The sequence below is a fragment of the Amblyomma mixtum genome, chromosome 8 (assembly GCF_055824585.1).
Source record: "Amblyomma mixtum isolate Tamu chromosome 8, ASM5582458v1, whole genome shotgun sequence".
NCBI classification, from domain to species: domain Eukaryota; kingdom Metazoa; phylum Arthropoda; class Arachnida; order Ixodida; family Ixodidae; genus Amblyomma; species Amblyomma mixtum.
The window spans coordinates 10,311,921-10,335,079 of record NC_143019.1 but is presented as its reverse complement, the minus strand read 5'-3'; the positions used below and the strand labels follow the sequence as shown (position 1 = coordinate 10,335,079).

The following is a 23,159-nucleotide window of genomic DNA, read 5'->3' as shown; positions in this document are numbered from 1 at the left end:
GCACCAAAAATAACACCGTGTTCACCATTTTGTAGTGAATGACAGTGTAGTCTAAAATGTGGGATGCACGCCTTAAAAACCTCTGTCGACGAACCACCGTTTAGTTGTGAGATTGGCCAGTGGTGATGAAACCTTCATTTCATTTTGGACCCTTTCTAGCTTACATAAGATCCGTTATCAGATGAAGTTTCCTCTTTGTCAATTGAATGGTTAATCTCTCGATACAGGCCGACCTCAGTTCGTCCTCATTGTCCCTTTAAGGTCATTGTTCTCGAAAGTGAACACGGCTCTTTCGTGGGCTGAGGAGCTGGATGCTGAAGTCTAAGAAAGGAAACGCGCTCTGAAGCACGTCTTAAGGGCACAGCGGCAGGAAAAAAGGCAGCCTCACAGCTGACCTTAGTGCAGAGGATGGAGCTGGCGTCTTCCATTAAACCTTATATCCATCTTCCTCATGCCTCATTTCCTCCCCCATTCCATTCTGCTCGAGCATCCGCCAACGAAAGCGACAGTCGGAAATGTTCACATTAAGCGCCCTCATCAGCGCCACAAAATACCCGTTGAACCTAATAAATACCTCGTAATTCATCACCCATACAATGTCAGACGCACTAAGTTACTCCTTTTTTTTTCCGCAATAGTAAACAATAAGCACTCAGATGGAAGGCGATTATTTCCTGGTTTCCGGCCCATTCCCGTGCCTCGGGCAAAGAACGGAGCGAAGCGCATATCTCTGCACAGCGCGTCGCCATTTTCAGACTTTCTGCAGCCTTCGTTGTCGCGCTGACCGCTTCTCTCCTTTCATCTCGTCACGTGTTTCTTTTGTTTTTGGTTTTGTTCGCCTTTACTATGCGTGCACTGTGTGTCGCCACGCGGCACTTTCGTATGCGGTAACAATTTGCCTCAAGCGACAGTGGACCGCTAATTTAGTGTCTCATCTCGGAGGCGTAACATGGCTTTGTAATACAGGGTATATATATACAAGTGCATGACTGCCGGTTCTGCTCTCTAAATGCGTTTGGTGTTAAGCAAAAGAGAGCTTACCGGGAATCCGCTAGCTGGACAGAGGGTGCCTCACGAAAGAACTGGACTTTTTGCCTGAGTGTAGCCGAATCGGAAAACGACATTGCCCCCCCCCCCCCCCCTCCTAAAAAAAAAAGTAGATTTCATTGTAGCAGAAAACAAAACCGGGCAATGAAACAACCGAAAGCATAGTTCGTACCGATTATTAATTGACTGATTAATTCTTTTGAGTCTGTGATTTATCTGCCCTGCCAGTGACCCGGAGCCAGCTAGTGGATTTGCTCGTTAGCTAAAGGTCCTCATGTCACCAGCTGTGGCCACCAGTGCTAGAGGAGAAAAGTAATAAAGCACGAAAATACCTGTGTACACTGCTGCTTCTCAAAGAATTTTGTATTTGAATTCACGGTTTGGTTTCGCGCAGCCGAAAATGTTTCCTTTGTCGCCGGATGGCTGCATTCGGGCGGAACATAAACGTCCCGTAACGATTCACTAACAGAAGCTTAACTTCTGTTAGAGCAGACACTCAATTTCAGAAAGTGTTTGATCACTACGATGTGTAGCAGTGGTTAGGATTGTCGGAGTGGGGTAATGTTTTCGGTCATGTCTGACGCACACAATGAGCATTCATCTTCGCTTTTGAAGATAGGCTTGTCCAAAAAGGGTGCGAGATAGAGAGGTTTCATGTTTTATGACGAGTGCTTCCTGCAGGCGCTTAAGTTGTGGAAGCGAATGACTTCTGAAGAAAAAGCTATTGCACGTTTTATTTTTTTTCCCACTTTTGCTTTTATGTGGAGGCTGTCATTTCGAAGACAGTGAACTGTCGGGATTCATCAAGAGCCCGGGATATCCGGACATCTACCCGCTCGAAGCCTACTGCGAAGTCAAGATGGAGGTGCCTTACGGCAACGTCATCAAGTTCCGACTCGAGGAGGTCGACCTCTGCCCGCTGGCAGAAAACAGCATCACGTTCATGGATGGAGAAGTTCAAGGTGAGGGAACGATGATAAATGCTTCCTGGACCTTTCAACGCTGGACGGTATTAGTTCTCATTAAACAACGGTTCATTTGTTAGAACGTGCGTATTAACTACTTTTGGGCCTATATGAATGTTGTATTAGCTCTACCCTTGTTTTTGCAGTGGCAGATGCTGTAGCCTGACGCTGAGCTTTATAAAACCCTTCGACGGCAAACACGTACCGAAGCGTGAAGCCAATGAACTTGTGCCTTTAGGAACGCCATACTTAATGCCGTGAAATTAATTCCGCTCTGATCAGCAGCTACCGAGCGTCAATCGCTTTCACTTTTCGCTAAAATAGCGCGTACGAGTGGAATAGAATCGCACGTGGAAGGCACATAGATGCGAAGAGCTGAAGCGCGACACTCCACACACGCTTAGAGGAAAGCTATCGCGAATTCAGACGCCAACGGAGGGGTCATTCACACATAACAGAACATGTCGCTTGGACGCTCCATACAAATGTGTGGACGTCTATACTTATTGGGCAAGGAAAATTCGCAATTAACTATCTCTGCACTCCCACTGAACAGGAGGACAGTCGATGTCATTGCGCTGCATCAGGAAATATGATGCTAATGTCACGTGATGCGCTGTCCAAGAAGAAAAGGAAGAATTTTTTGGTCTTACTCTCCCAAGTAAACAAGGCCACCTTTTTGAAACGCTGAACGCAGTGAGGGGCTCGCTTTTGTTCATTTCTAAGACTTACGGTGCTGCCGGATGACTCCATGGGTGTAAAATAGCCGTTAAGGCGCAACGCTTATACCCTGCAGGAGGACGACGCCTGGCTGCTGTGACGTCAAATGGCACCACTGGCATCCAGAATGACACCCTCCTCACGCCCGGCAGAAGAGCGACCATGGTCTTTCGGGGCAAATGCTCACGCAGCATCAAGAGCCGCGGCTTCCACATCACCTACGAAGCCGAGCCCTCGCCAGCATCCGCTGGCAGTAACGTCAGTACCGCTTCGGACAGGATAGCCGGCCTCGATCAAGGTCTGTCACTTGATTAAGACTTTTGATTGGCTTGGTTTGGTTTATGGGGTTTAACGTCCCAAAGCGAATAAGGCTATGAGAGACGCCGTAGTGGAGGGCTACGGAAATTTCGACCGCCTGGGGTTCTTTAACGTGCACTGACATCGCACAGTACACGGGTCTCTAGAATTTCTCCTCCAAAGAAATTCGGCAGCCGCGGCCTGGATTGAACCCGCGTCTTTCGGGTCAGCAGCCGAGCGCCGTAACCACTGAGCCACCGCGGCGGCGCTTTTTGTTGGGGTTGCTTGTTTAGTGAGTGTGGAATATTTTATTTACTTTATTTCCATCAACGACGGGAGAAGCGAGGCGAAAAGCTGCAACAGAAGCTTGACTAGTCTTCGTCCTTTACAAGGATCAGCCGCACAAGTTGCACAACGTGGCACACACTACTTATAAATGCAAGTGCCTTTATGACCAAGACAAGGAGCAGACATAAGTTATCCTGCCTTGCTATGTTATTTATGCCTGGTCTTCTGTCTTCGTCACGTACAGACGCGCGAATTCCTCTGTCCCTTACATACCATTAGAGCAACGACCCTCGCCATGATTCAGTACCAGCCCATTTTTTTGTAAACGAAGGACTGGAGTAGTTGAAGGGACACTAACGCCACGGGGGACAGGTGGCAACAGAACTGAATTTACTTGAACCAATTTCATTGCCACCTGCCATGGTGGGCAGATTGCTCACAAACCATGCCACTTGCCCACCTTGGCAGGTGGGTCTTGTGCTTGTTCGTGCTATGAAGGGGAGGACGGACGCCAGCTTATCTCGAGAACGAAAGCTCTAATGCTCTCGAATTAAACGTGATTGTTGTTGTTGTTGTTGTGACTGAGAGAAGAATGAAAAGGAAATTGCACGGGCCTGCCTACTGGCTCGAGCCAAGCCACCACCGGTGCCACGTGCAGATAGAGCAGAGTTAAAAGATCAGAGTGGTTAAGAGAGGGGGAGTATTTATACACGCCATGGTCTGCTTTTCAGTAGGGAGCGCAGCATACCGCTCGTCCTTCTTTGTTGCAGGCCTGTGTGGGAAACCATTGCTCTCCCAACCGGGTGACGCCGTCAGCGACCAAGGCTCAAAAATAGTCAGAGGAAACGACGCCAAGATCGGGGCCCATCCGTGGCAGGCAAGCGGCCTAAACTGTTTGCTAGCGGTGTTGGTTTTAGTGCGAGGTCCTTTATACTAATTCATGGGAGCTGATCTGGTACGAACAATTCGCTTTATTCTTGCTTGGGTTGCCTCCACTGTTCATGAGTTTTGTGAATACGAGTTAGACATTTTGCAGTTCTAGAACACGGATGCAAAAAAATTGCACTCTTACGAGTTCCAGGTTTTCACGTCGTTTATGCAATTCCCTAATAATTATTGATGCAATTCAACACAGCAGCGTCCTCCAATCAAAACCTCAGTTTTATGATGTGTACTGCTAAAAAATCTGCGTATACTGAAAAACCGACCGATCGACCGACCGACTGACGGTCGATCGATGCATGATAAATAAATAAATAAATAAATAAATAAATAAATAAATAAATAAATAAATAAATAAATAAATAAATAAATAAATAAATAAAACAGTGTATTATTCATTCAGTAAGGTTATGTCACTCTGCCCCGTTCGGCGTTGCTCGGAGGCAGCAATTTTCTGTAAAACTCTTGCCTGCCTGCTTTCACACCTCACACCTACCCACCCTTCCGCAGGTTCTGCTGAAGCACGCGAAGACCGACGACGCCTTCTGCGGGGGCAGCCTCATCAGCCATCGCTGGGTGCTGACTGCGGCGCACTGCTTCAAGCAGTACAGCCGCCAAGACGTCCTCGTGGTTCTCGGCAAGCACAGCCTCGTCCACCGCGAAGACCACGAGATCGTACTGTCCATCAGGTGCGAGCCCCATGTGGCGAGCCCATCGCTGACATTAGAGAGTTTTAGTATTGCGGGCTTTGCCTAATTGCGTGCATAGCGGAATAGCGGGTCCAGAGTGCGCATGCGCAGAACGCTAACGGGGAAATAGCGTTAGCGTACGAACGCAATTTTCAGAAGTTAGCGTTACGGCAGTTGCGGATTTTGCGCCCTTAGCGTGAAAACATGGCGGCGTCCTTTCAAGCGAGAGCCGCCCGCTTCAGCCGATTCAGCAGCTCTTGCGATTCCGGTAGGCGTGTTTACCGGCAACTACTGGTGTTTTTGCTTTTCGCTATGACTTACCTTGCTTCTACGATAAAGTTTAAGCTGCAATTCAGCCCAGTTTTTGAGATACGCTCTTGATTCTGGAGCGCGCAAGCCTAATGGAACCTCAAGCTGCACTGCTACCGTCTGCAACGGCCCGAAACGCAGCAGAAACCTAGCAAAAACGTCTGGAACGAGACAAAAATAGATTTGGAGGTTTTTCGCGGTTTTTTATGGACTTAAATTATGTAAAGAGAGTTTATATTCAATTTACAAAAGTTTTTTGAACATTAGACGTCATGTGACGGCAAATATTCTTGCTCCAACGGCTTGTAGTTAACATTGCCTTTACTAGATGGCGCCACTGTTTTGCGTTTTTATTTCATTTTATTTCAATTTCTGGGTCATTTTGCAGACGAAAATGAACGCTGCACTAATAATTCGTTTAAAAAACTCGAAAATATTATACTTTGGCAAGTTAGCGGCAGTGTCGACCATTTTAGAAGGACCGTTCACATGCACGTCAAGCAGATGGCGTTTAACGTTTTCAAAACGCTATACTAAAACTCTCTGTGGGGATAAGTTGCTTGCGGCGCGCTAACGTAATTTCCCTTAGGTCCGCTATCACGCTAACGCTATACTAAAACTCTCTATTATCACTGGCGCTGCGAAATGACACATGAATTACTTAAAACCCCTGTGCCTTTTATGCCTTCAAATGCAGTATGCATGTGTCCTAGGATTGCATGTAAATGTTTCTGGTACCAGTTTTTGCAGACGGGTGCCATGTTCCCGGCTCGAACAGGACAGAATTAATTAAATGTAATTGGCTGATGGCTTTGTGCTGCTGTGCACATAGTTAGATGCTGCTCATGTTGATAAGTTTTAATTTTGTGCAGCAGGACGGAAGGTGGGTTCCGACTGAAGCCAACATAATACAGCACAGCTGTATACGGGACGCTGACCCGTTTACGAAATTCAGTGTTCACGCAGGTGCACACCTTTGCACAAGAAATGTGCACCGTGCGTCTACACTGGTGCACTGTGCATCTGTGCGTGTGACTGTGCGTGTGAAAGGTGCACTGTGCGTCTGTATGTACAAACGGGCACAAATGAGAGGTCACGGGAGACAGGACACTGCGAGACCAAGCACAGGAAGGCCAACAATTGACCGTTTAAGTAATGGATTTCATGCAGATAGAATGCCAGATTTCTCGCCTCCACGATGGACCAACAACTGTTAGCAGGAGGAGCTGTGCGCAACACACCTTTCACCTGCCCTCGTGATTGACCCATATCTCACGTCGACCGGTGTAACACCAGAGATGACCTATTCTTCAGAGTAGCCACACGCAACATGCTGTCGATTCCAGTGCTCCTTCCCTTGAGTCTCCGTCATTTGCTCTCGCTGTCGGGTTATTCCCGGTTGCGGACACGGTCGAGAAATGTTCGCGCAATCCCTGGTCCTAACTGCGGTGACCGCGTTACTGAAGTCAAGCAAACCGCAAGCCACGCGCTTCTAGGTGCGCTTAGTGTTAGAAACGGTCAGGGTGAATTCAAAACAACATCCGGTCCTAATTCTTTCACAGGAGACTGGTGGTACACCCCGACTTCGATAACCGCACGCTGGACAACGACATCGCCCTCATCGAACTGCGGGCTGCCATCCAGTACAGCGGACGCCTCAGCCCCATCTGCCTCGGAGACGCTCAGTTCATCGAGCAGGTAGGTGTCACTCCGCGGAAAGCTAATGTGATGAGCACTCTGGTCAACGCTTAATAGAACTTGTAGCTAACAGCGAAGAGCGCTGGCAAATCTGATGCGGCAGAGTATGTACTGAACACATGCCGTGGTGTGGCAAAATATATCGCGCTGTGAAATTTTAGGTTGCCTGGAGACACCTGGAAATTGTTCTCACGTATGAGCAGCAATAATACGAGACTTGCGAGCAAATCACGGTACCTTAGCCACTTGCTCATGATACGAAACGAGAAAAAACAAAGCTGGTTGTCCGAAATACAAAGTGCGTCACAGGAATCATGGACATAAGTGGGTTTCCTAATAAGGGTATCATCTTGCAGACAGAAAAATTTGGCATTTTTTTTTACAATCGGAAAGGTTACATGTGAAATATGACAATCAAAATTTTCATTCGAATGAAGAATCATTAAGTTTTGTTGCTCATAAGAGTAGAAACAGATATTTAAGGTCATTTTTTTTCCCGGTAAGATTTCTTGTGGCGTCAGTCAACCCGCTGCACGATAACCCAATAAGTTTGGTTTGGTTTAAGGGGGTTTAAAGTCCCAAAGCGACTCAGGTTATGAGGGACGCCGTAGTGAAGGGCACCGGAAAATGCGACCACCTGGGGTTCTTTAACATCGCACACTACACGGGCCTCTAGAATTTCGCCTCCATCGAAATTCGGCCGCCGCGGCCTTTATCGAACCCGCGTCTTTCGGACCAGCAGCCGAGCGCCGTAACCACTGAGCCACCGCGGCGGGGGATAACCTAATAAGTCTTGAGTAATTTAATGTCACATAACTGCTAAGCTGTAGTTTTGTACTAGATTTCGGGAGTCGCGGTCTCGGTAAGACGTCACAAGTGGGAAAATGCAGCAATGCCGCATTTCCCTCCACACGTGACTTAGCGCGTTTGCACGATGCTGTAAACATCCGAATGTTTCGCCTACCACGTAGGTCACAAGTGCGCTGGGTGAAAGAGGTGCGTTTTTGGAACTCATCTGGTGTGTCATGCTGATACTGCTCGCGATCTGAAAGTCGATCGAAGGCGATCATGCATGTTTTAGAACCGCAAAGTACTTTTCCTGCATCTGTTACCTTTGATGCTAGGGTGTGCACATGCGAGTACTGTCAGTGGGAGAAGCGAAGTAAGAGGATCTTATTTGAGGCAGATTGAATGTTAGTTCATACATTATTTTCACTTTGATTGCGCGAATTTCGCTGCGTGTAACCGTTAATGGGCCTTTCGTTTAATTTTTCTCCACAAACTATTATTTTTGTGCTCTTGTTTTCCCGTAAGCGTTTTGGGATGACGCTGATGGCACTTTCAGGTAGCCTTAAGAAGTTTTTGTACCTTTAAAGGACCTCCGCTCTTTTAAAAATGGAGGCTGAACATTATGAAGGCGCCTCGTATTTTGGAAATGACGATGAAATACTTTCTTTTTTAATATTTTAAGCGTATGCCATTTGTCACAGTACCGTGGCAAGTATCCGACGTTGCTCTGAATGTGTCACTCTCTCTACCGCAGATGGTATTCCATGCTGCGAAGCCCGTGCTGGGCTTCGCCAGCGGATGGGGTCGGGTCAACATCAAAGGACCGCGGCCCGAGAACCTGCAGGAAGTGCGGCTACCCGTTCTCAGCAAGCGGGTCTGCCTAGAGTCTTCCAGCGCTGCTGTCCGAAGAAAAGTGAGGGCCTGTTCTCTGTTGGGGGACCGTGGAAAGAAAATTGAGGAAGCCACACCGCCTTCCATTAAAAGTCGAAATGAAATGCAAACCAATGCAGCGCAACACAGTGCAATGCAAGCCACTGCGCGTGCGCAGTCGGCGTCCGATGGACCCGTGTACGTGTATGCTAAAACGTCAATACACTGAGTTCGTGTTGCGCGTCTTATTGTGGAGATCAGTGCTGTGTGTACCGATAGTGACAGCTTCCATGACTTCTATCGCCGCCGCTAGCGCTTCACTGTTTCTCGTGAATATTTGTTTCGTTGGAATATTCGCACAAGTAGTGAAAAATCAGCAAGTTTTCAGTTCGTATTAGATTCGATTCTTTCATAGTTCGATTCCTGTTCGACGGTGTTTTTAAATGCACTGCTCGTTTTCGATTGAATACCAACAATAGCCTATTCGAATCGATTTGGTTCCCAGAAAAGTACTACTCGTACACCGCCAACTCAGAAAAGCAATCACGGGGGCTAAGGTTTGTCCATTTATTCTCTAGCTACGACCTCTTTCTTGTACACAAATAGCCTTTAGCGAATGCATCCTGTTCCCTATAGAAATTGCACGCAGTCAACAAACTCTGATGCGAGTCTCGAAGAGATTGCTTTATTTTCTGCTTCCTGCCAGGAAGTGGAGACTGCGCGAGGCAGTAAACAGCAAAGATGATTAAGATTTTGGGAAAAAGCAAAAAAAAAAACAAATTTATTTACTGCTGGGCTGTAATGAAGAGTTGGAAAGAAGAAAAAAAAAACGACGATAAGAATCATCGGGCTAAGATTCAACGCACCACGTCCAGGGAAAACAAACACCGAATATAAACAGCTACGCATGAAGAGGTAAATGTCATCAGCGCGATTTAAGAGCTTTGTCCCAACAAAGGAGACGTATGCGCGGCTGCGTTGCAATCAACACACTGACGTTTGGCGCGTGATTTTTGGGAAGCCCTGTGAGTGTACACAGCACTCCATCGACTTGCTTCTCGGCGTTTCTCGTTAGGGGCGGCAGCGATGTTCTGCCACGAAGGAAAACGGCGATGTTTACCTCGCGCTAATCTTTACGCTTCGCTTATTCCACTTCGTCTCAGGGGACGGAACTTTGTGTATGCATAAGAACGTCGAGGGAATAAGCGATTGAGAATGCGCTCTGCATGAGAGCATATTCAGTGTTTGCGCGAAGGAGAGAATCCGCTGCGAACCGACCGACCGACCGCTCCCTGGTGCTGAGGTCTCTGCGGGCTGCAAGTCTCTGCACCGTGGAACGACTCCTATACCTTCATTTAGCTGGCGCCTTGTTTGCTCGTGCAAGATTGCTTGTCTTTTGTTTTGGTAATGTTTCGGGCAAAACAACCGGCCTTACACAAACACTGCCTTTGTGAAGCGTCGCCCCAGAACCCGTTATCGCAAAAGAAATAATGTTTATAATTCTGGGGTTTTCCTTTATTAAAAAATCTTCTCCTATTAATCAATTCGGTCCTCGCCTATTATTAGTGACAGCCTGTGACGTCAGTTCTCACAGGTAGCAAAAAATGTCACTCGCCGCAGGTGATCAAAGACGGGGCTGACCAATACGAAAGAAGGGAAACAATGGCACGCGAAAAGAATCGGGGGAAAGAAAAAAATGCTCTGAGTCCTTGATCTCGGGGCAAACGAAGAGTGATAAAACCGCATGCCGATACCGGTGAAGAAAGAATATGAAAGAAAATATGTCATAAACTTCGCAGTCTTCATCAAAACATTCAGATTTCAAGCGCGGTAAGAGGGGACACGACCCAGGCGCTGTCCCGTCTCACTGGTCTTGTGCTCGCGCTGTTTTTAATATGCCATCTTAATACCAAGTAACCGATATCAACTAAGTGAGATAGCCGATGGTTGCTTGAAGTAACCGATTGGATTTCAGGGAAAGGTAAAACGTAGGCAGGGCGCGACAAAGAGTCAGGTCAGCAGATTAGCTCAGTGGTAAGGTGACCGTGGCTGGTGCAAGACAAGGTTAATTGTAGGTACATGGGAGTAGCCTTGGTTCTGCAGAGGACAGTAGCTGGGCTGTTGTTGTTGATGATGATAATGAATATAACTAGCCCAACTTATACTAGCCGAGACCTACATGTACAGCCCCCGTCAAAAGTATGCAGCCCAAGAGGTTCGCTGCTAAGCTGTTTAGCCGGGCTCCCTAGCATATCTAGCAGTCGGAAGCTTGAGAGGATTGAGAACGCGAAGCCATTCCTCTTTCGATAAATTACGGTCGCTGAGGATGCATAACGAGACATGCTGCAAGCCTCACAAGCAAACCCCTTGGGCTGTATACTTTTGACGGGGGCTGTACGTTTTCACCTATTCCTGTGCTTATGCCAGTGCTGTCCGGAACAGTTCTCGACTAAGCGCCCTGTGTGTGCAGATCACGGACAACATGTTCTGCGCCGGGTACGACGACCAGCCCGTAGTGATGGACACTTGTGAAGGCGACAGCGGTGGTCCCTTCGTCGTGGAGCTCGGGGGCACCTGGTACCTGGTGGGGGTCGTCAGCTGGTCGCACCAGGGCAAGTGCGGCGTTCCCGGCCGCTACGGCTTCTACACCAAGGTCAACAACTACAACGCCTGGATTGTGGACACGGTCAAGTCGCGAAGAACCTCCGGTCCGGCTTGACCTTTGCGATGCTTTTCCTTCCTGACTTGGGAAACGACAGTTCCTGGAGGATTGTCGAGTCTGATGTCGGGAGGATTGTTGTTTGTAAAGTAGAGATCTGCGGTGTACGTGCTGTGGACGGACACCTTTTTTGAGGTTTAGACTGGCCTTGAAAGACCGTAATCCCTCTGCAGTCTCTCGTGCCGGAATGGTGGCCTAGTTGTTTGAGCCTCCTCTCGTATACGGGAAGTTTGGGGTACGGTCCCCAGAACCACACAGCACTCACCGGTGTTTCTATGAGTTCGCTTGTTTAACTTGCCCGGTGCTTGACTCAGCTCTGGCGAGAAATGCTTCAGAAAATGGGTCTTTGATTCCACCCAACAAGCAAGAAAACAACAGAGTAGACGCAAGAACACCAAAGGCATGAAAAAACGATAAAAAAATTGTTGCACTTTCGAAATGGGTAGACGAGTTGCCAATAGGACCCTCCACGTATATCAGGGCCGGCAAATTGTAAAAAAAGAGCCCGGAAGGGATCATCAGTGCCTTCAGGAAGTGAAGCTCGGTGCAATAAAGTTGGATGAACCCTTCCGTGCGGTCGTACATTCTCATAGAGTCGCTCGCGCCACTCGGCGTAGGGGAAGTCCCGTGCATCAATCTTTCTACTGTCTTCCTGTTCTTTCTATCGTCTATCCGGAATCTGAGCGCAGCATCGCATTGCAGCCAAGAGGTGTGAATGAGAGGCAAGAGTCTTACAAAAGCTAAAGGAGATAACCAGAAATAGACGGGGCCATTGTTATGGCAATGAAACGCGAAGTGAGGCGAGAGCCGGTGCACAGTTGGGCAGCAGTGAAGACGCATGCCGGAAACTGCCCTTGAAGCTTAGTGCACAAAGGCGATGGTAGCGCCGTGAAGTCGTTGCGGAACTACCACTCAAGGAGGAACTGTAACCGGAGTAGATACCCCGCAAATGCTTGTAAATGCGACGCCCCGATTGCACGGCTTAAAAATGAAGCCTTACGCTTATAAGCGCCATTTACGACCATCAGCATGCACAGCAATTGATAAGCTAGCAGTTTTCGCTGATTTCTTCATCGAAACACTGCATCAGCGTCTTAACCCGCTATGCGCTTGGATACCAAGTCCAACCAGTCTTTCTGTACCACAAAGCGGACAACGCTGCTTTTGCGCAAACACAAATCCTGCTGCGTTTTTTTCTTCTACATGAATTCAAATGCTGACTGCTGTGCTTTAAGTTACTTCAAAATAAGAACGTGTAAATGATAGCTTATTGGCTACTGCAAATCATCTTCCACTTTTTACAGCATATCCAGAAGTCCAACTCTATAGTCTAACGCTAGTTTAAAGGGACCCCGAGGAGACATTGAAGTTGGCTTCTATCGATAGAATACCAGCTCCTAAGCACAAAAACACCACTCTTTCGGAAAACAAAGCTCTTGTAAGTTAGAAGAGAGCAAGAACTAAAAAAATACAGATATCGCCGCTACAGGCCTATCTCGCAAGTACAAGCGTGAGGATGAAATAGGAGAAAAGACACTACAGATCTCAGAGGCTGACAATGGTGCATGAAGGTTACGTGTTTGATCGATATTGATGTACATAAGTTCTGTTTTGAAACCACTAATGCACTTTTATTGCACAAAGAAGACGGAAAAAAAGACAACCTGGATGTTGGAAGTCAAAGAAAACCTGCAAGTGGTGGCGCAACAGGCGTCAACATACCAAGACCCTGGGCTGCATAACCAATCTACGGAAAATATTACTACAAAACTTAAATCTGCCCGCCCGTACCAGTCTCCATACATCAGTCGTGACGTTGTCTCGGTGGTGACAGCGACGCTGTCGACTCCTCGGCGCTAGGACTTTCTTGCCAGACCCGCCGCCTCGGCCCTCAAAAGCATCGCACGCTGTGCGGGTTTGAAGTCGCTGAATGTATTCGCCACAGTTGTTTGCGAGGACTTCGTTGTCAGAACCGGGAACCGGATCCATTTTAACTTTGGTGCAGACGTAAACGAAGCGACGACTGCTGATAGAGGCTTCAACGTCCGGCCGGCAGCAGTTTTTATTTCGGCTGGTGCTAGGCGGAAGCGCAGCGCCCGACGCTAGCAATCACGGAGTCCTCGTTTCTGTTTTCGCCGCTTTACGTCACTGCTGTCCTATTTCGTCATCAGAGTGTCCCGAATTTCAATCGTAGTGGCGGGAAAAAGTTTTTCAACTTCGAATCCAAATATCTTAGAAATAAATGCACCTTTCGCTGCCGGAGAAGCAGCAACAAAGCCGCGAAGTACCGAACTATCGAATTTTACTAACAAAAAAAAATTTGATAGCGTTCTCCTCAGTGTCCCTTTAACAATGTAACGCTTAACAACAAAGCGCACATGAAACAATTAGGACAAAGACGAGAAGAGACACAGACAAAAGGTACTCCCAACTGTTGTCAAGAATGGATTACCAACTAGCCCAAACTCGCACGTTATTAAGTATAACGCTACTGTAATGATCTCTCTGAAACATTTATTGCCGCTTGTCTGACATCTTAGCTAGTAGACTGAGATATTTTACTCTGTTTACATTCTGGACTTCACTCAGGTTAGAGGAGGTGAAAGTACAACACTCAATACAAATTGAATGTGGCCAGTATCGGTAGATTACCGCGTTCTGATGCATGGCAAAGAGGCTTGTCCCAGTGAGTACGGAAAGCTGCTAAAAATCAGAAAGGTCTAAAAAAATAAAACATCACTGAAGCCACGCCCGGAAAATTTGCAAGCAAAATCCGGAGGACGACGTCTAGAATCACCCCTTATCTCTGAGGTCAGGCCTTGGCTCCATTCACTTCCAAACTGTGATCACGGAGTCCTTTTCCGTTTTGACCTCATGAATTTGAATCGAGTAGCGGGAGCCAAATTTCTTTATTATACATTGCATTTTTTTATATTCAATGTGCTTTTGTGTTCCGGACAAACATCAACAAATCCGGAAGAGTCGTAATACTTAATGACAAAAAAAATGAAATGTAGTTCGCCTGCATGTTTTTATGGGGAAGTCGAATTACGAGCCTTTTCCCGTATGATATTGTTTCATGGCTACTGGTGCGTTTGCAAGCGCTGTTCATGCATGCAGTATTTCAATAAAGAGTACAGACTTCAAAACAGCGCCATTTTTTCGTACGATACTAGTCTGTCATTCGTAATTGACTTCGGAGGCAACCAGTTAAGTAAAATTTGTATAAAGTGAGTAACAAAAAATATATTATTCAGTGACATATACAGCGCCTCTGAAGAAATTTTTGAAACAGATCAGTTTACCGCAGCTTTATCAATTCATTTAAACAAAGCGCCACTAGCATGACATATACCCCACACCTGAACAAGTGGAATTACATAATACCTAGGTTTCGCTTATCGGCCATATTCTGGTCCTTAGAGGCGCCATTTTTAAAACTATAAATGCGTCATTCACTTTAAGATATATCGATATTTTCGTTCCTAATAGGGTTTTCCTTTTTTCTGAAGCAACGCTACCAAAGCTTTTGATTTTACCACCGTACCTTGGCCAATCCCCCGGCGTGGGTATGTGCCATGTTTACTGACGTAAAAAAACAAGTGGACTGGGGGCAGAACGTTTGGCAGTTAGCGCCACTAAAATTTCCGGCAACACTGACGCAACATGACGCTGAGCCAAATCACCGCAATATTAGAACGCGGAACGGTCTTCGTGACCCGGCTGCCACACCATTGCAGGACACATCAGAGAAAGACGTGCTGGGTTTATACCCTTCCCATTCAATTAGGCAGCTGAAACTGCGCGCACTGCTATAAACCTGCGTAGAACGAAAGAAAACGATGTCAACACAGAAGGATGTGGACGAAAGGTAAAGCAACCTCCTTAAATATGCTACGAAGCACGAGCGTAGAACTCCCATGGCGTGATGATCGCTATTTTTAGCGCCCACCCCTTTGTGTGACTTCCTGGCGTATATTTCTAGCTCTGTATTGCTTATGTTTGAAACAATGGTGAACCAACTAGCTCTGCAATGTCTATTATATTTCGTATAACTAAAAATCGTTAGCGAAATATAAGACAGAAAATGACCGACTCAGCCGTCATGCCACGAAGGCTACTTATTCAATGACGGTACGTGTTCTCTGAAACCATTTCAAGCCTAACCAGACAACTACGTTCCTCTACTCAGCATCCTTGTGCCACTTCCGACAACCAACCCCTTGACCTTTCTGTCATCTCAGCACATATGCTGCAAAGAAACGCCTGCCTCGCGCTCAGCGATATGTCACAGCTGTCCACTTCCTTCCAGCCAGACTTTCATCCTCAACCCGATTTTCATCCCAGAGGGCAACTTTCAGCGTCGTCTATTTTTTTTTTTTTTTTGGGGGGGGGGGGGGGGGGGGTGCTTCGTGGCTTCAGTAGAGTGTAGCGAGCACCAGCGCAAGGTGAAGCCAAGGAGGACAGAGGCAGCGCCCTCTACGCGGCTAGAGAGAAAACGACGAAGTGCGCGGCTCCTCTTTATGAGAGGTCGTGCGTCATAGTTACGGCCGAGCCAGCGGATGACGTCGCCCGGGAGAAGTTCACCAAGCACACTTGGCGGTCGCGCCGACGGCTGCTAGCGAAGGATAGAGATGATGTACAAGGCATGCACGACAACAACAACAAAAACGAAACCAAGAACAACAAACAGTGGCGCTTCGTAAACACTCCGCTTCATGAAGCTATGCCCACCAGGGCTATATAAAACGCAGCCGTCGTCCCAGTGTGGCCCCAAAATTGGGGCTGTAAAAGCGAGTTATGACTATTACACTGGCGACATTGCCCTGAACGGGGAAGCGCTGTTTTTCCCCCCTGGGCATCCTTTTTTTCCCCCTCAGTGTTTATTTTTTCTCCGGCCATTTTGTTTCATCATTTAGTGCCGTCCACAGAACCTCTTCACTTTGTCTGGACGATTTCCCGTGGAGGCCCCGTCGCGCTATTCTGGAAACGTCACATGAACAGAGGAGGCTATAAAAAGCAGGACATTATATGCTGTGTTGACTCAATGGACCCTAACTTTAAGTCGTTTAATTGCGCCTCAGTTTTTTGTTTGTTTCGTGACGTTGAAAGCAGAAAGCGGTTGGGACCGGCGACGCCATTATGTGAATGAATGAGGAGTAGAAAAGAAACAGCCATCTATGCCAGTCACATGTAAAAAAAAAAATGGGAAGCAGCTCTAATGTTCGTTGTCTTTTAGAGCGGCCTTCTACCCGGAGTTTTTGAGCATGCGTGGCAGCTCTGAACATACTTTCGTGAGTCACGCGTTCATTCAAATAAGCAACGTTCATATCCAACTGTGTTGATGCGCCGGAGTTACAGAAGTTAGTCACGATGGGCTTACAGGCCGCCGACAGCCAGGTGGCGGCTAGGCTTTCGCGACGGGGGTGATAAGGTTGTAAAGAAAATAAAAATAATCTGAAAGAAAAGGAAGTTCTTTTGAAGAGCGGTCAGGGAACGCTGAACACTGTAAAGAAGTATGCATCCTTCAGGGTGCGTTTTTGTGCATGTAACTCTCAACCTTGCACGCCCCAAAATAGGTGCACAGTATTGGTCTCGCACCCATACTTGGGGCGTGACAGTTACAGGTGCGCCATCTGGCCGACTGTTTTGGTGTTTTGCGTGCCTTGTTTATTTTACAGTTACAAAAATACCGACTGCTTTAGGAACGGCTGGCAGTTTTGCTTGGTGCGCGTGCTGTTACACGGAAGCTGAGCAGTTCCTACGAAGACCTGTCAACACCGTGTCTAAATATGCGCTACAATTTCTGTACTATGATGTAATATGATGGCCAGGTGTTCTTCACAGTGCGTCTGCACCTGTAGGCGGTAAGTTCCATTCCAGATGCGTACATGAACTTCAGAGGTTTTTGTTTTCGGAACATATTCGAAAAATAAAAAAGTAAAAAAAAGCATTTCCGAGCTGCGTGTCTTCAGTAACGCTGCGATAGCGTGTGCTACGTAATTTATGCCAAAGGGACACAACCAGGCGTAAGCGTCACTGGAACGATTCATACAATGGTTTGGTTTGTTTGGTTTGTGGGGTTTAACGTCCCAAAGCGACTAAGGCTATGAGAGACGCCGTAGTGAAGGGCTCCGGAAATTTCGACCACCTGGGGTTCTTTAACGTGCACTGACATCGCACAGTACACGGGCCTCTAGAATTTCTCCTCCAAAGAAATTCTAGCCGCCGCGGCCGGGATCGAACCCGCGTCTTTTGGGTCAGCAGCCGAGCACCATAGCCACTGAGCCACCGCGGCGGCTCAGTGATACAATGATACGGAGTTGATAGAGCTCTACAAAGAAGTAAAGCATGACCGGGCGCCTTACACAGAAATAAAAGAGTAACTACTCATTGACATCCCCCCAAGCGCAGCCATACGGCAACAAGTGAAAGCTATACAGCTTTCTCAGAAACTTCGCAGTTAAAGAAAAATTTGTCCTCCTCCCCGGACCAGGACCGGTGGATGTCAATGAGTAGTTACTCCCTTATTGCTTTTTTAAGGTGCGTGTGGGGCTCCTGAAAATACGAACAAGCAAATAAGGCAATTTTCACGTTGAAATGTCATTGAAATGTCATGGTGGAGATAAACTGCATTTTGAAGAAAAAAAAACAAAATTAAAGAGGGTTGAGATGGGGAGCCTCAGTATGCCAGCCAACTCGTCAAGAGGATTTGTCTTCATCCAGGAAAAGCGTTCATCACCGGGGGGGGGGGGGGGGGGGGTTCATCACAGCCTTCGCTCCGAGGACAAAGCTAAAGACATCAGTAATAGAATGAAAAAAAAAGAACCACTAATAGAAGCTGCAGTCGCAGCTGTTTCAATACAAATATGCTGACTCGGCTTGGCAGAGCCACTTGATTATTACTGAGGAGTTCTGAATTACTACTTGCAGTATAATTTATAACGGTGCATGGCAGAGAAAAACAATCTACTTTTCATGCCTTGGTGGTACCGAAGGAGCAGCCTGAATATTCCCACCCACGGAAGCCGGCTGAGAAGAGTCGAAACAGGAAAGCTCATTTGGTTGTGTAGGCTTCAATTTTCTATGTGTAACCTAACAGCAAACGGTGGCAGGAACTTGCAGCGCTGTATTACGATTAAACTACTAGGTTCTCGCCAGCTGTGCGCAAGTCAGGAAAGCAGGCTGTTTAGAGTTTTTTTGGTCAGGTCGGTAACGTCGCCAGCCTGTCGAAATGCTGCCTCTGGCACTAATAATAATTGTGTCCGTTGGATTTGACGCATTAACTGACTCTTTTATGCGAAGCATATTACTAGATGTACACCACAGCCCTTCGCCGTGGTTACGCGCCGTGCACACCACGTGGTACAGTGACGTCACACCACGTGACATACCACGTGACACATGACGTCACGACAGAGGAAGACGGAGGTACACTACAGCCCTTCGCCGTGGTTACGCGCCGTGCACACCACGTGGTACAGTGACGTCACACCACCTGACATACCACGTGACACATGACGTCACGACAGAGGAAGACGGAGGTACACTACAGCCCTTCGCCGTGGTTACACGCCGTGCACACCACGTGGTACAGTGACGTCACACCACGTGACATACCACGTGACACATGACGTCACGACAGAGGAAGATGGGGTCCACCTCGCGCCGTCGCTGTGGTTGCACGCCGTGCAGACCACGTGGTACAGTGACGTCACACCACGTGACATACCACGTGACACATGACGTCACGACAGATCGCCGTCACGCGCTGGGAGAGGGAGAACGATGCCATCGCACAGACACCGGAATGTCCTCGAGCGGCATTCCCGCGCATTTCGAACGCGCGTTCACACTCGGTGTAGGTGAAACGCTCGCTCCACCGGGCAGGCGGACGCGGCTTCCATGGCAATCCAGGCGCCCACCCAACGCGCGTCTCGGGGTTAGTCGGCGTTCCGCTGTAGCCATGCCGTTGTCTTCCCCCACGACGAAGGCTTCTAGTGGTTGTATTAAAATGACCAAGTATTCAACCAAGGAAAGCCACGTATTACCAAGCCTAGCCATCAATATGCTTCGCATCTGACCAGGGTTAACCAAGTTAAGCCTCAGCCATTTTTTTAATACGAAGAATGGAATACACGTTTCATTTATCTGAGGATAAGGTGGGAATACAACAGGGAAATGCTCGCTTATCATGACTTGTGCTTCTGCAGTGGCCACTTCTATATAAACCCGCTTGGCCATCTTCCTATACATTACTGCTAAGAAAAGCATAACTGCTTGCAACTTTACATTAAAGAAGGGGTATTTAAGTTGATCCAAGTCTTCAAATAATGGTATACAAGAACTGGCAGCACAACTAAAACAATTCTGCCGAGCAGATATAACAATCTTGAATATTTTTTTGACATAGGCTAATACTGTAACATGCTTCGTCATAACATGCATTGTGCACAAAACACAAAGCAAGTACATAACGATATAAATCATTTTGTTTTGTTGCAAAGGGGATGAGACCAAGGCCATTTGACACTATGCATTACAGCTGGGATGACAACAAAAAGGTTTCTTGCGTAAACACGGCAAGACTCTTTCATGGTGAAATGTCGTTCTGTAGGGGCCGCTTTTGTGCGTACTCCCTTTGGCATCTTCTAACACCAAAGTTAAGCAGAACATCAGGGCTCGCTGGTTTACGTTAAGAATGAGCCCAGGAACCTAGGTTCTCCCTAGTCCTCTCATAATGCTATAGAAATGCTGAGACCACGTTGATGAAGATAGCTAAAATAAAATAAAGGACGCACTACTTTTTCTCACCTGCTCATGACGGCTCTTGCAACTACTGCTCACGCTACAGCCCGTACCATCACGCGTAGGAAATAAAACTCCCTCGCGTGCGCCGAAGAGCGCGCTAGTTTCGATGGCGAGTCCCATTTAAGCAGGCAAGCTGCCAGTAATGCAGGCCAGCAAAAGAAAGAGGATAGACGGCAAAGGTAGTTAAGTGTGGCAGGTAACCAGCCGCAGCGGACATGCCACTGCCGCGAAGCAAACGCGTCCCTAAACTACACGGTAGGGAGGTGTGCGCGCGTCGGCGAATTACGGCCCCAACGGGAGAGCTTCGTTCGTTGCTCGGCTGGAACTTGCGCAAACGACTTCGTCGCTTACGGTTTACCGCCAGACGAAACAAACAAGGAGAACGGCAAGAGCGAAGAAGGAGAAACGCGCGGAATCCGCGGCGAAGGCAGCAAATGAGATCATGTTCGCGCGGATGCTTTCCGGCGGCTAATGAACCGACCACTGCGGCTCGTTCCCCTCCAGACTTGGAAGTTTGCGTCTTTGCATAGCGGAGTTGCCGTTAAGTGGCTTTAGCGTCGCAGCCGGTGGCGCTGCATCCTGTCGTGCAACATGTGTTGTTGTCTCGCTTTTCTGCACTCGGATGCAGATGCCGAGAGCTGGAGGGCACCGAAAGGGCTTTTCTAAGAAGAACTTTTCTTAATTCGATTCAGTTCAGCTCACTTATATCAGAAGAACTCTAACCCCATTTACTGCAGAAACATGTTCTCCTTTTGCAATAATCACCGACTATATCTTGAGGACATAATAAACGAATGGAAATTAAGCTGAGGCACGTGTCAGTACACTAACGTAGAATGGGACACCAACGCAGACCAGGGAGCTATGGCAAAAATTATGGTAAGTGTAACCGGGGTAAGTGGAGAAAAGTTTTTTTCTAACGTATGGTACGTGTAACCAGAGTAAGACCTTGTACTTCGGGGATTGGGTTGCGAAACTTTATTTGTCCAACAGACGTAAGGAAGGCTCTAGCCTTCCCACGTAGGCGACCGCCAGGAGTCCTTGGGCCCTAGCAGCGGCTTGCGCTAGTCGGGTGGTCTTCAGTTGAATCTCCGGACCGGAGCTGAGCAGTAAGGTCTCCCATTGGTCTAAATACTTTATGCTTCTTTTCTCAGAGGGAGCCTCAGGGCATTTCCAGAGGGCGTGATTACGATCACCTCTGGCTTTACGTAGCTTACACTGGCTAGGGTACTGACTCGGGTAGTAAAACCGTTGTCGTTCGTATAATTGGCGGAAAAGTTTTTTTGTAGCTCCCAGCTATGCGGTGGTGCCCCACTCTGCGTTACTGCAGTTATCTTAGGTATGGTATTTTCAACGCCCCATAGAAGCACATGAGGCTAGAGAGACGGTGTAGTGGAGGGCTCCGGCATAATTTCGATCATCTCTAGTTTCTTATCATGCACTCACATCGCAGAGCACACGAGAGTGGCCCATGTTCTATTATAAGCGACTGTGTGCAATGAACACTGTCCACGAGAATGCTACATCGAACACTCTTTGTTGTGTTTTCGCCGTAGCAAGTTCAAATGCCTTTAGCGACTAAAATCACCACTAGAAACACTGGGTGATGCTTGTGCTATTGCGTCAGGCCTGATAGCTGACGTCCCTATAAATAAATTATTTATTGTCATTAGTTTTTAGAGAATCACTTGAAGCGACTGCTCGCAGTAGAAGCATAACGACAAGCTGCATTAACTGCGCAATACCTAGGCAATGAAAACGCCCAATGAAAGCTTCGAAAGTTCAGCATTTCGTTGCTAGTGATCCTCTGCGTTGCAGAACCGTATAGATACAGTATATCATCCTCATCACCATCATCATCAGCCTGACTCCGCCCACTGCACGGCCAATGCCTCTGCCATGTCTCTCCTTTGCCAGCTGCGGACACCGTATCCGTCCAGACTTCTTAATCTCATCCGCCCACCTAACTTTCTGCTGCCCCCTGCTACGCTTGCCTTCTCTTGGAATCAACTCCGTTACCTTTAAAGACCATCGGTTACCTTGCTTTCGCCTTACATGTGCCTGCCCAAGCCCATTTCTTCCTCTTGATTTCGACTAGGATGTCATTACTCAGCATTTATTCTCTCACCCACTCTACCCTCTTCCTGTCTCTCAACGCTACACCTATATCTAGTATATATACGGAGATAAACATAATAACTGTGAGATTAAGATTACTAAACTAACTTATCAGCCCTTAAAATGATAAAAGAGCGTAGACGTACTTCAAGCACAAACAATAAATCAATAGTAATATGAGATATATTTGCATCCTGTACGCTATTGGGAATTGGTAATTTTTTCTTGTTTTGCTGCTAGGCTTAAGTTTTGCAGGGAGTGATATTTTTACTCGCCTTCCTTATGCCTTCCTTATGCGTGTCCGGCATCAGAGATTTCTACTTTGCTTTAATGTTAAGAAATGTAGTTTGGGCAATGTCTTCGGTATCTGGCGATATTTTACGAGCACAAATGATGAATTTCGTCATTTACATCGTTTGTATCTAACTTGATGTGCAGGGCATTGAACGATTAACGAAAGGGACTTATTTGCACCGGCACGCCAATTTTAAGGAATCACTGTAAACCACACATGCAGTCAAAATTAAGGAGAAACTCAAGCTCCACCTTTAAGTGTCTGACGCATTGGCGGTAATGGTGCCCTTAAGGGGTTTTTATTCTCACAAAGTGACTGTCCTTCGTTGACATTTACACATTTAGCACACCTTTCACAATATGGTTTCAACATTTTTGTCTTTAAAGTCTTCCACATTGCAGTTTAAGCTACTCCAATTAGTATCTCCCTAACTTGCACATATCTAGGTCACTCACTAAGTACCACATTGCTAAGCTTCAAATTAAGCTAACCTGCCACGGCGGGCAGCGTGGTATGCTACAAGATGTCTCTGAAAAGGTTATTTACTCATTTTCGTAGAAAGTGACCAGCTTATCGTAGATTAAGATTGCATTGGATAATGA

The 23,159-nt window shown here is 47.2% G+C and overlaps 1 protein-coding gene across 2 annotated transcripts in view; it reads left to right on the top strand.

The window, feature by feature from the left end:
* LOC149331294 (venom prothrombin activator nigrarin-D-like) overlaps positions 1–11,903 on the top strand; it is a 31,323-nt gene extending 19,420 nt beyond the window's left edge. For both annotated transcript variants that reach the window (XM_089556434.1, XM_089556435.1), the window contains 7 exons: positions 1,815–2,009; positions 2,809–3,030; positions 4,088–4,194; positions 4,770–4,948; positions 6,820–6,955; positions 8,499–8,657; positions 11,085–11,903. In XM_089556434.1, the coding sequence (XP_089412560.1) occupies positions 1,815–2,009; positions 2,809–3,030; positions 4,088–4,194; positions 4,770–4,948; positions 6,820–6,955; positions 8,499–8,657; positions 11,085–11,333 (1,247 nt within the window). In that variant the 3' untranslated portion in view covers positions 11,334–11,903. The remainder of the gene's footprint in view (positions 1–1,814; positions 2,010–2,808; positions 3,031–4,087; positions 4,195–4,769; positions 4,949–6,819; positions 6,956–8,498; positions 8,658–11,084) is intronic.
* Positions 11,904–23,159: the final 11,256 nt, after the last annotated feature.